The sequence below is a fragment of the Saccostrea cucullata genome, unplaced genomic scaffold (assembly GCF_032062105.1).
Source record: "Saccostrea cucullata isolate Sc308-1 unplaced genomic scaffold, CSIRO_AGI_Scuc_v1 ctg141, whole genome shotgun sequence".
Lineage (NCBI taxonomy): Eukaryota > Metazoa > Mollusca > Bivalvia > Ostreida > Ostreidae > Saccostrea > Saccostrea cuccullata.
The window spans coordinates 202,501-219,119 of record NW_026940735.1 but is presented as its reverse complement, the minus strand read 5'-3'; the positions used below and the strand labels follow the sequence as shown (position 1 = coordinate 219,119).

At 34.8% G+C, this 16,619-nt stretch overlaps 3 protein-coding genes across 3 annotated transcripts in view; 2 read left to right on the top strand and 1 right to left on the bottom strand.

Annotated features, from left to right (window-relative positions):
• The first annotated feature begins 6,650 nt into the window (after nt 1-6,650).
• Nucleotides 6,651-7,748, top strand: LOC134256121 (multimerin-2-like). The gene is given in 3 exon segments (XM_062738730.1): nt 6,651-6,708; nt 6,998-7,214; nt 7,216-7,748. Coding segments are annotated over 3 exon segments (474 nt in total). The 3' UTR covers nt 7,415-7,748.
• A 5,659-nt stretch (nt 7,749-13,407) lies between these two features.
• On the top strand, nt 13,408-15,435 carry LOC134256080 (uncharacterized). The gene has a single exon (XM_062738681.1). The coding sequence runs from the start codon at nt 14,734-14,736 to the stop codon at nt 15,055-15,057; it is 324 nt and encodes a 107-aa protein (XP_062594665.1). The 5' UTR covers nt 13,408-14,733; the 3' UTR covers nt 15,058-15,435.
• Nucleotides 15,436-16,555: 1,120 nt separating this feature from the next.
• LOC134256091 (glyoxylate reductase/hydroxypyruvate reductase-like) overlaps nt 16,556-16,619 on the bottom strand; it is a 14,684-nt gene continuing 14,620 nt past the window's right edge. The window contains exon 3 of the mRNA XM_062738697.1: nt 16,556-16,619. This exon is cut by the window's right edge and continues 635 nt beyond it. The gene's annotated coding sequence lies outside the window, so the exon portion shown is untranslated.

Below are 16,619 nucleotides of genomic sequence, written 5' to 3'. Positions count from 1 at the left end.
AAGCATAAGGTGGGGGCGGAAGGTTTGCTAATTTTTTCTGAATAAAGCGTTCAACTAATGAAAAAGATTCATTAAAACGCGGGTTGATCCCCCGAACCCAATATTTGATGTGGTATACTATAATAGAGATAATAAAGATACTGGAAGAAGTTTGGAACACCCCTGAAATAGCATTGTTGAGATTTTTTCCTTGTCAAGTTTTTATTAGCTTTTTAACAGGCTCAAGTGAGCTTTTCTGATCACATTTCTCCGTCGTCCGTCCGTTTCCTTTCCGTCCGTCTGTAAACTTTTCACATTTTCGACTTCTTCTCAAGAACCAATGGGCCAATTTTAACCAAACTTGGTACAAAGCATCCTTAGGTGAAGGGGAGTTTAAATTGTTAAAATGAAGGGCCAAGTCCCCTTACAAGGGGAGATAATCAAGAAAAAGCAAAAATAGGGTGGGGTCACTAAAAAATCTTCTTCTCAAGAACATGGGCCAGGAAAGCTGAAACTTATGTGGGAGCATCCTTGGGTAGTGTAGATATTAAATTGTTAAAATCATGACCCCCGGGGGTAGGGCGGGGCCACAATAGGGAATCCAAATTTTACATAGAAATATATAGAACAAATCTTTAAAAATCTTCTTCTCAAGAACCACTGGGCCAGGAAAGCTGAAACTTATGTTGGAGCATCCTTGGGTAGTGAAGATATTAAATTGTTAAAATCATTACCCCTGGGGGTAGGGCGGGGCCACAATATGGAATCCAAGTTTTACATAGAAATATATAGAACAAATCTTTAAAAATCTTCTTCTCAAGAACCACTGGGCCAGGAAAGCTGAAACTTATGTTGGAGCATCCTTGGGTAGTGTAGATATTAAATTGTAAAAATCATGACCCCTTGGGGTAGGGCGGGGCCACAATAGGGAATCCAAGTTTTACATAGAAATAAATAGAACAAATCTTTAAAAATCTTCTTCTTAGAAACCACTGGGCCAGGGAAGCTGAAACTTATGTGGGAGCATCCTTGGGTAGTGTAGATATTAAATTGTAAAAATCATGACCCCTGGGGGTAGGGCGGGGCCACAATAGGGAATCCAAGTTTTACATAGAAATATATAGAACAAATCTTTAAAAATCTTCTTCTTAGAAACCACTGGGCCAGGGAAGCTGAAACTTATGTGGGAGCATCCTTGGGTAGTGTAGATATTAAATTGTAAAAATCATGACCAATGGGGGTAGGGCGGGGCCACAATAGGGAATTCAAGTTTTACATAGAAATATATAGAACAAATCTTTAAAAATCTTCTTCTTAGAAACCACTGGGCCAGGGAAGCTGAAACTTATGTGGGAGCATCCTTGGGTAGTGTAGATATTAAATTGTAAAAATCATGACCAATGGGGGTAGGGCGGGGCCACAATAGGGAATCCAAGTTTTACATAGAAATAAATAGAACAAATCTTTAAAAATCTTCTTCTTAGAAACCACTGGGCCAGGGAAGCTGAAACTTATGTGGGAGCATCCTTGGGTAGTGTAGATATTAAATTGTAAAAATCATGACCCCTGGGGGTAGGGCGGGGCCACAATAAGGAATCCAAGTTTTACATAGAAATATATAGAACAAATCTTTAAAAATCTTCTTCTCAAGAACCACTGGGCCAGGAAAGCTGAAACTTATGTGGAAGCACCCTTGGGTAGTGTAGATATTAAATTGTTAAAATCATGACCCCTGGGGGTAGGGCGGGCCACAATAGGGAATCCAAGTTTTACATAGAAATATATAGAACAAATCTTTAAAAATCTTCTTCTTAGAAACCACTGGGCCAGGGAAGCTGAAACTTATGTGGGAGCATCCTTGGGTAGTGTAGATATTGAATTAAAAAAAATACTGACCCCCGTGGGAAGGGTGGGGCCACAATGGGGAATTTTTACATAGAGATATAAATAGGACAAATCTTTAAAACTCTTCTTCTCAAGAACCACTGGGCCAGGAAAGCTGAAGTTTATATGGAAGCATCCTTTGGTAGTGTAGATATTAAATTGTAAAAATCATAACCCCTGGGGGTGGGCGGGGCCACAATAGGGAATTCCAAGTTTTACATAGAAAAATATAGAACAAATCTTTAAAAATCTTCTTCTCAAGAACCACTGGGCCAGGAAAGCTGAAACTTATGTGGAAGCATCCTTGGTAGTGAGATTCTAAAGTTTTAAAATAAAAAAGGGAAGGGGGTTGTTGGGCATGATAGGTATAGCAAGAGGGGGAATCTGGTAAAGATCTGCATCACCCAAGTGACTCAGGTGAGCGATGTGGCCCATGGGCCTCTTGTTATTTTTTTAACAGGTTCATTAATTCGATTTTCTCTGCCCCTTTCCTTTTCGAAAATGATCCTACATTTCTGAGTTTTGAACTGTTTGGTACTCGCAAGTACTTATATTTCCTACTGTTGAATTTCAGTTAGGCCTAAACTGATTTTGACATGTGCACAGATTTGGTACTCTATTTCAAATATTATCTTCCGTAAACACATTCATCTACAGGGTAGTTGTTTTCAGGAAATAACTCATTCAACAGAGAAAAAACCCGATGGACTAATGACGTGTCTTTAACATACGAGTACTTAGCTCTTCCTTGTTGTCGAACTTGAGCTCAGTGCGTATTTTTAACACTAGTATTGTAAACATGTACTAGAAATGAGTCATTGACTACTATTGCTGAATAGCCAGACAAAACATCTTTAAATACATGTATCTTTAAAAACATTAAATATCTATAATAATCTCCTGAAGCTGTGATATGTTAAAGAAATATGAATGCATCCTCAGTTAGTGTAGATTCAGGTTTGTTCAAATCCCCCCCCCCTTCCCCTTTTAGGTTGATACCATTTATAAAATAAAAACGCATAACTCCAAGCCAAATGCTCGTGTGAGCGAGTGGCACTGGGGCTCTTGTTAATGATTCCTTTACACAGATGGTGTGTATGTAAGACTTATAAAAAAGAAATAAAAGGAGCTTTATGGGTATTTAAGGAAGCACTGTTTAGTTTGTTGGGTTTGCCAGGGCACCAACGATAGTTTGAAACGTGGCATAATGGCAAAGCCTATTATGCGTAAATTATCCCACGTTTCCAACTATTGTTGATGTCCCCGAAATACCCAACAAACTAGACAGTGATTCCTTATATTTACTATTCATTGTGAAATAAAATGAAATTTAGATGAAACAAGATGTTTTTGTGAAACACTATGCGCCCGGCGGCAACAAAGTTAAAAAAAACCCCGTATTTTTAGCATATAGGTCACAGTCAAGGTCACAAGGTCATAGATCTTGATGTCATTTGAAAGAACATGATTAATGAAGTATGCATACCAAATATGAAGTCTCTATCTCTCATGGTTCAAAAGTTATGGTGAAGGTTCAAAAAAGCTATTTTTAGCATGTAGGACACAGTCAAGGTCACAAGGTCATTTGCGTTGGTGTGTTGTGAAAGGGCTTAATTAGTGGAGCAGGCATGCCAAATATTAAGTCACTACCTTTCTTCGTTCAAAAGTTATGACGAAGGTTAAAATTTGCCGACAAAAAGCTATATTTAGCGTATAGGTCACAGTCAAGGTCACAAGGTCATTGACCTTGGTGTCATTTAAAAGAGCTTAATCAGTGGTGTATGCATACCAAATATGAAGTCTCTATCATTTATGGTTCAAAAGTTATGGCGAAGGTGAAAGTTTGCAGAAAAAACTATTTATACCACCCGCAAACGAAGTTTGGGGGGGGGGGGTTATATAGGAATCACCTTGTCCGTCCGTCCGACCGACCGTCCGTCCGCCCGTAATTTAGACGCTAATGGACGAGTTTACCATGTTAAATCCCCGTAGACTTTGAATTTGCCGCCGTGTGTTTACACTGGTTGACCTCGAGGGTTTGGATAAATGCAGGAAGTTTGGAAAGAAATCAATCTACCAATCGGACATAGGTTGAAGTCCAAGGTATTTATTTATTTATTTTGAGATATTTTGCAAAAAATAGTGACGTTCCGGTCGTGGGACAGACTATAGCTGTCTGTCTGTGCAAACGTGTCTGGTCCATATCTTTCTTACGGAGGAACATTAGAATCTACTACTCCACACAAGATTGCCCATGACCTAAGGGTATTTCATGACCTTGACCCAAGGTCATTCGAGGAAGTTCAAGGTCACTGGAAGAAAAAATTCATAATTCGTGTCCGGTCCATATCTTTCTTATGGATAAACTTGGTAGATTCTAATTTCACACAAAGATTGCTCATAACCTAAGGGTGTGTCATGACCTTGAACCAAGGTCATTTGGGGGAGTTCAAAGTCACTGGAAGAAAAATTTCATAATTTCTGTCCGGTCCATATCTCTCTTATGGATAAACTTGATAGGTTCTTATTTAACACAAAGATTCCTCCTGACCTAAGGATATGTCATGACCTTGGGTCAAGGTCATTTGGGGAAGTTCAAGGTCACTGGAAGAAAAATGTCATAATTCGTGTCAGGTCCATATCTTTCTTATGGATAAAATTGGTAAGTTCTCATTTCACAGATAGATTGGTCACTAGCTAGGGATGTGTCAGGACTTTGGGTCAAGGTCATTTGGGTAAGTTTAAGGTCACTGGAAGAAAAATTTTATAATTTGTGTCCGGTCCATATCTTTATTATGGAAAAACTTGAATCTACTACTTCACACAAACATTGCTTATGACCTTGAGGTTGTGTCATGACACAAACATTGCTTATGTCCTTGAGGTTGTGTCATGACTTTGAACCAAGGAAATTTATGCAAGTTCAAGGTCACTGACAGAAAAAGTTCATAATTCGTGTCTGGTCCGTATATTTAGTCTAATTTTTTTTTATTAGGCTGCGCCTTCGTTTCATTTATAAAAATATAATGAGCAATTACATTTGCACTAAAAATGTTTGTTAGCATTTCTCTCTTTCTTCTTAGATCCATAAAATATTTCATGATTTAGCACTTCTGAAAAACCCAGTGGGGGGCATTTTGTCCCGTTTGGACATTTCTGGGTTTAGCATATAGGTCACAGTCAAGGTCACAAGGTCATTGACCTGGGTGTCATTTGAAAGAGCTTAATTAGTGGAGTATGCATACAAAATATGAAGTCTCTTTTATTCATGGTTCAAAAGTTATGGCAAAGGTTAAAGTTTGCAGACAAACAGATAAAAAGACAAACAGACAGAGAGACAGGACAAAAATTGTGAATATTACGGCCCCAGGGTCTTTCTGGTGTTAGGATGGGGCTAAAAATGTTATATATAGTTTTAAATTACATGATTTCTTTAAAATTTAATAGTCTCCTCCTACTTGTCCAAAAATCAGAAATCAGGATGTGATTTCAATTCATAAAGTAGATTGAACTTTGTATTTGAGATAGAAGTAGATGAGGGGACGTGACGGAAGTTGTTGAGGAATATATCAGTATATAAAGTGGTGATCTCTATCTCCTAACCTTCATAGAACAGGAGGGCTAAAACATGCCAACTTCCAAAATGTTCGCGATCGCTTTACCTTTCCTTGTTTCTATTGTCTCTTCTGCTGAACTGACGACCCTCCTGAAAGGTAAACTAATATGACCAGTATAGAAGAGCGCTTGACCAATCTGGAAACCTCGATAGAACGTCGTCTGCTGGCTACAGAGCGCGTGCTGGGACAGCTACTGACTTTGAAAATCTTCTTCTCTGCTCCTAGAAATTAAATTAACAATCTAAATGTTCTCTCAAAATTATGATTTTATGGACACTTTTTTCTAGGTGGTAGAAAAAACTATTTATTTCTTAAAAACAGTTCGCTCTGCAGTGAGTGACCGTCATAGAGTTCCACAGGCAATGCTATTTCGAAAGTTTCATGTTTGCTAAAAAAGGAGGGTATTATATTATAAAAGATTTACAATGCTGATAGGTTATTAAACATTTAGTATTTTTTGATAGGCAATTTTAAGCCTTTTTAGATTTGGGTTGGACCCCATATCCAAAGATATTCGACTTTTAGATTTAATATGTTTAAGAGTGTTTAATAACTTTTATGAAAATAAAACTGCACTGTCTAGTTATAGAACTTGTGTAAATTTGTGAATGCCATATAGCATTACTGGCTTAAAACATGTCAAATTCAATAATAAACAGTACACATACCTATGTCCCCAAGTCCAGTTAGCCTTGGTCTACACACTTAATGCGATGGAGTTGTCAAAAATGTTTTAGACTCTCTTCGCTTAACAGAGAATATTACGATGGCAGAAAACTTTTTTTTTTAATTAGATATAGGTCACAGTCAATACAAATTCTGATTAATAAAAATTAAACGATTGTCAGTTTAAAATCCCCGGCCAGTTCTTTTTTGTTACACATTTTACAAAGGTACTCTCCCAATGTGTAATTTGTTTACACACGAGAGACAGGAATCTATACGCTCAGGATCTTCCCATAAAATTTAATAGTCCGTCATTTAATATCAGGATGTGACACACATAGAATGACTTTTTTTCTTGAGAGGAAACTATATGATGATTAACGAACAATTAACATGATTTTACTACAGTTGTTGATATAGTATAATCAATTCCATAGAACAGGATGAAAAAATGTCAAAATGTTCCGAAGCTTTACCTTTCCTTGTTTCTTTGTCTATTCAAACATGTTAAAGGCCGAATATGAAGCTGAGGAGGGACCGCTTGACCAATCTGGAAACCAGCGTAGGAATATTAACATTTTTTATTTGCATTTAGGCGCGGAAAGTGATCTTTGGAGGAAAAATTTACATTAATTTTAAATGTTCTTCGCTTAGATCTGGTACACAACATTATTCTTATCATTTATTTCAAAAACAGTTGTATCTGCTTATTAATGATGGAACTATTTTCATCGGAACAATTTGTGTGAAAGTTTCATGTTTGCTAAAAAAGGAGGATATTATAAAAGATTTACAATGCTGATAGGTTATTACTAGTATTTAAAAATGACGACCTTGTTTTCTTTCTTTAGGTATCCTGAACAGCCAGTTGACGCCTGTGTTATTTTCTGCATATAAGTCTTTTGGCGAAGGCAGCATTAGTACCAAAGTCACCATCCGATTCGACAAGACTTATATTAACCTTGGGGACCACTACCACACAGAGGACGGGATCTTCATTGCACCAGAGACAGGTGTGTACTTGTTCCACTGGACCATTGCCACTGCTGGTAGTCCCTTCTCCACTCAGCACTCCTCGTGCTTCCAATCTTATTCCTCACCCGGGTGGATCAGATTCCGCCTCAGCGATGGTTATTGTCAACGTCACAAAAGAGGACCATGTTTGGATACAGCTATATGGTGGTTCAGAGCATGTGTATGGGGGCACCAACTCAATCGGAAATTCTTATCAATCTACATTTACTGGAATCCTTTTACGCAAATCTTAGGGCTTGTTTGCTATTTTTGGTTTATGTTTTTTTTGTTTTGTTTTTTTATTTTCACATACCACGCACTTACTTAGATTACTAATACTTTAATAGTATTACTGCAATGTATGACATTGTACAGATATTGGAAACTGTACCAAATGCAAAAGATTCTTTATACTCATTCATGATTGATTTGGAATGTTTTTCTTTCGTTAATATGTCTGCACGTAACTGTCAATAAAGAATTAAAATCACACAAGTTCTTATATTTTCAACATAACAAGATTTTGTAAGGTTATTAACAGCAAAGAAATGCGTATGCTTCTTAAAGATACAGACACAGTATAATGAGAAAGCATCAGTTATAGTCATTTGTTTTACTCATGTTTTAATGAGTTTTATTAAAATTGTTTTCAAACAATTTTCATTTCACTTTCCCTTTTGCTACGGAGTTGCATGTAAAGAATTTAGAATATAGTATCAGTAGCTGGACCGTGCGTAATACTTGTGTCCGAGTTGAAATGCCTTGTTAGTTAAATGTCCGAGGAAAAAAAAGTTTGGTCTATCAAAATAATCTTTACTGGTATTGTTTTATTTTCATTCTGTCACTTTAAAAAATGGAATTGAAAGCTGCTGTGAAATGTAGTTATACGAATAGGTTTTTTTTTCTTCTGAAATTAGGACTTGCGAGGCTCTTAACCACATGTTCAGTTTTCAAACAAATGTTCAGAGACCATTTACTTCCTTATCCGTCTACTACTTGAAGCAAATAAAGCATATTGGTCATCCTAAGCATCCTTTCTTTGATGACGTCGTGACCGACAAGCCTCTACCAGGTACTTTGTTCATGTACCACTTAGCATTTGGTATTTTAAAAAAGAATCTTAAAATTCTTGATATTGTGACCGTTGTTGTGTACTCAGTAGAACTTTTCCCGGTGGAAGTAGAACGCATCCAACAGCCTGGGACACTGTTCTGTTAAAGACCACGAGATCTGATCGTCGTAGAGTTGTGGCAATGCACTTTGAAAAAATTAAGCACTTTTGAAATTTTTTTTCAGAGTGCGTAATTTTTCAAAGTGTGTTGTAACATAGCGTAGATTTGTGCGGATATTAGAAAAAGTATAGTCCTGATGAAAAAAAGATAGTGATAATTAATGCTTGGGGTGACACAGTGAAAACTGCCTATTACGACATCATCTTCACAATTTCAAGGTTTTGTGATATCGTTCCTAACACTCAAGAAAAGTAGCTGTTTAACAAAGTCCGAATGACACGATAGACAAGATTAAGAATATCCATTCCTCAGCAAAGAAGGACAACTTTTAAAATTATTACATGCATATAACTTTGAAAAAAGTATCAAAACTAAGCTTGAAATTGAAATTAATCGTAAGATTTTTTAAGTCTTAGAATGCACGTTCTTGTAAAAATTTGTATGGTACGCCAAATTCACAACAAGAGGCCCAGGGGCTACAGCGCTCACCTGAGCACATCAGGCTTGAATTTACTCCACCCCCCCCCCTCCTCCAGGCGTTCATCATTTGAACAAACTAGAATCTACACTACCTGAGGATGATTCCATATAAATATCACTAATCATAGCTTTGAAGTACTTGAAAAGAAGATTTAAAAGGTTTCCCTATATATCCCTATGTAAAACTTGCACCATTTTGCCAAAATCACAAAAAACTTGAATCTAAATACCTGAGGATGATTCCACATGAGTTTCATCTTTCCTGGCCCAGTGGTTCTGGAGAAGAAGATTTTTAAAGATTTTTCCTATATATTCAGTAAAACTTGCGGCCATTTTGGCCCCACCTTTAAACCTGGGGTCATGATTTGAACAAACTTGAATCTACACTACCTATATTTTACATTTGTAATCTTTCCTGGCCCAGTGGTTAAAGATGATTTTTAAAGATAAAATATTTCACAACCGTAATGATTTGAACAAGCTTGAATCTACACTAACTGAAGATGATTCCACATAAGTTTCGTCTTTCCTGGCCCAAAGGTTCTTGAGAAGTAGATTTTTAAAGTTTTTTCCTATATATTCCTATGTAAAACTTTGGTCAGCCATTTATGCCCCATCCAAGCCCTAGGGGTCATGATTTAAATAAACTTGAATCTACACTACCTGAGGATGATTCCACATGAGTCTCATCTTACCTGTTCCTATAGATCTTATGAAGAAGATTTTTAAAGATTATTCCTTTACATTCCTTTGTAAAACTTGTGAATTGCTATGTTTGATTAAACTTGAAAATACCTATTGTTAACATGATTTTATGGTACTGGAGAAGAAGATTTTTAAAGATTATTCCTTTACATTCCTTTGTAAAAGTTTGATTGGCCATTTTGGCCCCACCCTACCCTCGGGGGTCATGATTTGAATAAACTTGAACTACACTACGTTAAATGATTTCATCTTTTGCCCAATGGTACTGGAGAAGAAGATTTTTAAAGATTTTTCCTATGTATTCCTATGTAAAACTTGAATTGTAATTTTGGCCCCACCCTTGCCCCGGGGGTATGATTCAACAAACTTGAATCTAACTAATGCTTCCACATGAGTTTCATCTTTCCTGGCCCAGCGGTTCTGGAGAAGAAGATTTTTTTAAAATGCCATTAATTTTTAACAAATTCATGATTATCTCCCCTTGGAAAAGGGCGTGGCCCTTCATTTGAACAAACTTGAATCCCCTTCACCCAAGGATACTTTGTGCCAAGTTTGGTTGAAATTGGCCCAGTGGTTCTTGAGAAGAAGATGAAAATATGAATAGTTTATATACGGCAACAACAACGACAACGAAATTCACAAATTTTGATCAGAAAAGCTCACTTGAGCCTTCGGCTCATAATCAAACACAGTTTCACAGTCGATAAACTACAGGTAGGTTTATCGGTTGTAAACTATAGTTTACACACTGTAAACTATAGTTAACAACGTTAATCTACATTTCAAAATCACAAAAATGTAAACCATAGTTAACTGTCGATAATCTATGTTTCACAAGTTTGCCGTAAACTATACTTAACAGCGAAAACAATCATTTGCATTTGCAAAACATAGATTATCGCGATAATCTATATTTCACAACCGTAAACTATACTTTACATCGAAAACAATCATTTGCGAAAAACATAGTTAACCATCTGATAAATATAGTTTCACAGTTTGTAAACTATGATTAACCACTCTTAACTATAGTTTACGATTGTAAATTATAATTTACACACGTGAATCTATGTTTATCAACAAAATCTATTGTTAACGTTTTATTACAGACAGATAAACTTAGATTAGCATTCGTAAACTATAGTTAACAACCTTTAAATATAGTTTTACAGATGAAAACTATATTTAACGAATTGTAAACTATAGTTCAAGGTTTGTAAACTATAGTTTACAGTCGATAAACCTAGTTTATCAATTGTGAAACTAGGTTTAGCTCATTTTTGTGAATTTGGCGTGCCATATTTATCTATATATGGCACGCCAAATTCACAAAAATGAGATAATCATAGTTTCACATTCGATAAACCAGGTTTGTCGGTTGTAAACTATAGTTTACAAACCGTAAACTATCGTTTACAAACCGTAAACTATAGTTAACAACGTTAATCTATATTTCACATCTGTAAACCATAATTAACGCGATAATCTATGTTTCACAACCGTAAACTATACTTAAAACCGAAAACAATCATTTGCAATTGCAAAACATAGATTATCTGATAAATACAGTTTCACGATTTGTAAACTATAGTTTACAAACCGTTAACTATAGTTAACCATCTGATAAATATAGTTTCACAGTTTGTGAAACTATGATTAACAACTCTTAACTATAGTTTACAATTGTAAACTATAGTTTACAAACGTGAATCTATGTTTATCAACAAAATCTATTGTTAACGCTTTATTACCGACAGATATGGCACGCCAAATTCACAAAAATGAGCAAAACATAGTTTCACAATCGATAAACTAGGTTTATCGGTTGTAAACTATAGTTTATGGACTGTAAACTATAGTTAATGACGTTAATCTATATTTTACATCTGTAAACTATAGTTAACGCGATAATCTATGTTTCACAACCGTAGACTATACTTAACACCGAAAACTATCATTTGCGATTGCAAAAACATAGATTATCTGATAAATACAGTTTCACGATTTGTAAACTATAGTTTACAAACCGTTAACTATAGTTAATGATCTGATAAATATAGTTTCACAATTTGTGAAACTATGATTAACAACTGTTAACTATAGTTTACGATTGTAAACTATAGTTAACAAACGTGAATCTATGTTTATCAACAAAATCTATTGTTAACACTTTATTACAGACAGATAAACTTAAATTAACATTCGTAAATTATAGTTAACAACCGTTAAATATAGTTTTACAGATGAAAAATTAACGAATTTAACTATAGTTTACCGTTTGTAAACTATAGTTTACAGTCGATAAACCTAGTTTATCAATTGTGAAACTATGATTATCTCATTTTTGTGAATTTGGCGTGCCATAGACAGATAAACTTAAATTAACATTCGTAAACTATAGTTAACAACCGTTAAATATAGTTTTACAGATGAAAACTATACTTAACGAATCGTTAACTATAGTTTACGGTTTGTAAACTATAGTTTACAGTTGATAAACCTAGTTTATCAATTGTGAAACTATGATTATCTCATTTTTGTGAATTTGGCTTGCCATACATATCTATACTTAGTATTTTACATCTGTAAACCATAGTTAACGCGATAAACTATGTTTCAGAACCATAAACTATACTTAACACTGAAAACAATCATTTGCGATTGCAAAACATAGATTATCTGATAAATTAATTTAGTTTACAGAACCTGAATCTATGTTTATCAGCAAAATCTATTGTTAACGTTTTATTACAGACAGATAAACTTATATGTAGTTTACGAATGCTAATCTAAGTTTATCTGTCTGTAATAAAGCGTTAACAATAGATTTTGTTGATAAACATAGATTCACGTTTGTAAACTATAATTTACAATCGTAAACTATAGTTAAGAGTTGTTAATCATAGTTTCACAAATCGTGAAACTATATTTATCAGATCGTTAACTACGGTTTGTAAACTATAGTTTACAAATCTGAAACTGTATTATCATATAGTTTTGCAATCAAATGATGAAACAGATGTAAAATATAGATTAACGTTGTTAACTATAGTTTACAGTCCGTAAACTATAGTTTACAACCGATAAACCTAGTTTATCGACTGTGAAACTATGTTTATCTCATTTTTGTGAATTTGGCGTGCCATAGTTCACGGTTTGTAAACTATAGTTTACAGTCGATAAACCTAGTTTATCAACCGTGAAACTATGTTTAGCTCATTTTTGTGAATTTAAAAAAAATCAATCTCCATTCATCTATCCTTAGATACAATATACCGGGCATGATATGAATTAAGATGTGATCTATAATGTCTTACATTGATTTTACAAACATTTCTACACTACGTACTTTATAAGAATTGAACAAAATAGAACTAAACTACTGAATAAGTATTAAAAAATCCATTTTTCTCCAAATGCCTGAATATATATATTTTTTATTGTGAATATATTTGGTGATCTTTATTAGAAAATGCATAGCAGGTACTCTTTGATTTAGTTTTAATATGGTTAATCGTTTCGTCGTGTAACCAACAAGCCACTCTTAATATAAAACGATACTTTCACGTATGTAAGAAATGTTTTATCTTTTTGACACTCCAAGTGCAGAGATGAGATTTTGTGAATTTCTTTTAATATTAAACTGCATAATGATTTATCTCGGCTTAAAAAGAAAGATTATTCTCTTAAAATGGCATGAATTCCCTTCGACTATAATATGATAAAATTGGTCTGATGATTGAAAATGTGAACTGTTTAGTTAAGCATTTATTTCTTTTGTGCTATGCAAAATACCAATTAAAGTGATTCTCAACTTGAATAAGTCACTCGAGTGAGACACAAAAATCAAAGGATTAACAATACAATGAAAAGGCATCCGCTGAAAATATAAATTATTTGCACAAGGGATGACATACCAATGCTCATAGAGCTTACTAAAGGCATTTTTCCTATATATATATACGAGTACCATAAGAATGACCTCGTCCTCCTTTATTATTATGTTTTTTTTTTTAATGTTTCGCAAACTTGTTGACATATCCTTTTCAATGTTATCGTGTTTAAGTCTGGGTTTTATCGCCCCAGTGTTTGTATGGAGGTTGATTGACTTGGGTTATTTGTGCCTTACACCTTTAGTTATGCATTGTTTTAATAATTTATGGATTTTCAGTAATTTCTTTGCGGGAGAACCTTCGTCGCTTGATACAAAAGAAATTACATTACGGAACCGTTATTTCCATTCCTTGCTTTCTTTTGAAGAATTAAAACCCCCTTTCATGTGGGATCCATAGTTTATATCTATTGATTTTTTTAAACTGTGCAGTAAATGCAAATATTTTATTCATATCCTCAGTGTATACTGCATGAGGTTTCCAGACACTATGGTTCTATTTTCTAGGCCTGAGAATTCTGCAGACTATGGCCATCTGTTCGTACTCTATATATTTAAATCCAAAATCCTAACACTTTTGGCCAACACTAGCATTCTTTTCTTCGCCTGACAAGATAACAATAACTATCTGGATTATGATTTTTTTGGTCCTCCAAAATTTTTGACATTTATTAATTCTAGCGATGACATGCTTACGTCATTAAATCACGTGGTTACATTCATTGGTCGGCAATAATAAATGGCATTGGATATTTCATTGCATCACATTAGTTCCCCTGGAGTAAACCTGTCTGTGTATTTAACCTGACGGGCAGTAATACAAGGTGATTTTAAACGGATATAAGAGATTTTTGACATTATCAATAGCCTCCCTTCAGTTGATCTTAATTCCGTATTCGGCTTTGTTAGACCATTCCAGATTATTGTTCATTATATCGGATAGGTACAAGATTAAAGTTTTTTATGCATTACGAGTATTTGAACGCGTACCAAGAAATGCTTTATTAATGATTCGATGAACCCTGCCGGTTAGGATTAACAATTTAATAGTACTAGTCTCATTTGGTGAAAGTTTTCAAAGCGTCATCGTCACCTAGTAGCAAGTGGTCCAATATTATCTTGGATTAATTCTTTCGTGTTTACAAAGACTTGGATTGAAAAATAAGAAACTGTTTCAACAAGTTCTTTCAAAAAAGGGAAATTGTTACATAAGAGTAGCATTCCTGACTATTCGAACTTTCAATATAAAACAGAAAAGGACAGTATGCCTGCACTGACGTCGCCGTGGTTTTATCAGAGAAACCCTCAGCTTCCCCCTCAATTAGCCTCCGCCGCCCAGACGCGGTCCCCCAGCAGTATGACGGAAGAGGAGGTGGATCAAATCACCAAGCGGGTGGGACGTCCTACCCAAGCCTCCCGAGCCAAAACTAGCCAATCGTGGAAACTCGATAACACTTTTATGGACAATGGACGACACTCGTGGTCAAAAATGGAATTATATGCAGACTGCAAGAAGTGCATGTGGAAGGACAATGGGGTTGTGAAAGCTACATGTAAAATCCGCCCCGTTCAACCAACACCCCGTTAACGTGCGCTTACTTTCTGTTTTGTCAAGACTTCGGATACAAACGTTCTAGTCCAACACTTCTGTCAGGACGAGTTGGTTTATATAGGTCTCTGATTTCTAGCTTTGGACATCAAGATAAATCATACTTTTCAAGGAATCACAATGTTACAGTGTGTGGTTGGTGCTTAAGCTTGGTAAACATTGATCCGCTCTGTCTCGGCGCAGTGACATACACCAGTTCAGTATTACATGTAGTTCAGTATTAATATTGTTTTTGCCAGTTGTGTAATCATCTTTGTTTGTACTTTTAACCTTCAACTGTTATAACGTTTGAATTCCATCAGTTACAAAGGAATTGACATCGTTAATGCAACGATAGTTGAAAAATGATTTTTTTTTTTTTTAAAAGGCCTTTTTAATTTGTTTATGCTATAGTATTAGTTTTTTCTTTCTTTCTGATCACATACGTTGCTGAAAATGATGAACTGAGAAAAATTTTTTTGTTGTCATTCAAATTAGCATTCCAGTTTTGTACTTGTTTTATTTTATACAATGTCTATTGAAAACTTGCATTATTAATTTATTCTCATTGTTTCATATTTTTATTTTTTAACCATAGTAAACAGAAAAAATCCTTGTATCTTTTTTTCTTTTGTATGGAAGGTTATTCTCAAAAACAGGGCTATACACATAAATATTTCCACAAAACTTAAAACCCATGGGTACTTGTGTCCATTCTGTTTGTGGAAATAGAATGGACAGGGAAGAAATCGCGTCTTGCGGCAATGGAATATCCTCTGCAACTTTTGTAATATTGTTTATGTCTTAATTAAGACAATTTCTTGTAACAAAAGATAGTACTTTTCTTCAAACAAAATAGGGGGAAATAATAAGGAAAATATTGGTTTTGAATATTTTTAAAGGAAATCGAAAATACGTGTATGTCGAAATTAGAGTTATCTCTCTTTGCAGGATGTTAAACCTCCTTTAAATGTAGATTTCACGGAGCAAATGTTCTACAATGAAATATCAGTTGGACCACTGTTTATATCTGCCTTTAGGCCCTTCACATGTCCGTAAGATACTGCACGCTTATAATATTGGGTAGCTGCATTAAATTTATTGCGCACGAATACTATACGAGGACTGTCTGTTCGTAAATTATTGAGACAATTTATTCCACAAAGGACCGAGATAAATTCATGAAAATTCGTCAACATTTCACGAAGAAAGAATAAAGCAGTTTAAACGAGCAAATTTCCTAATTTATAGGATAAATAGAGTTCCGATGAAATAATTAAAAAAAAAATACTCATATATCGACCTGGAGCAGCATCGCTACGTCACTTTAGCTTGTAAAGTTTTGGTTGCGATAACTATATATTACTGAAATCCTTTCCGATTTACTCAAAAGATCTCTGCTTTACAAGTACAGTTTACCTCTGTTGGTGTTTTCTTTTTAAATCTTTTTACTAAATTGTCAACATGCGTTTGCATTGCCAGATAGGACAAACCAACATTAAATTTGTTAAGTATTTTAATATTCTGTAAATCTACTCAAAGGAACGGAATGAATATAAACG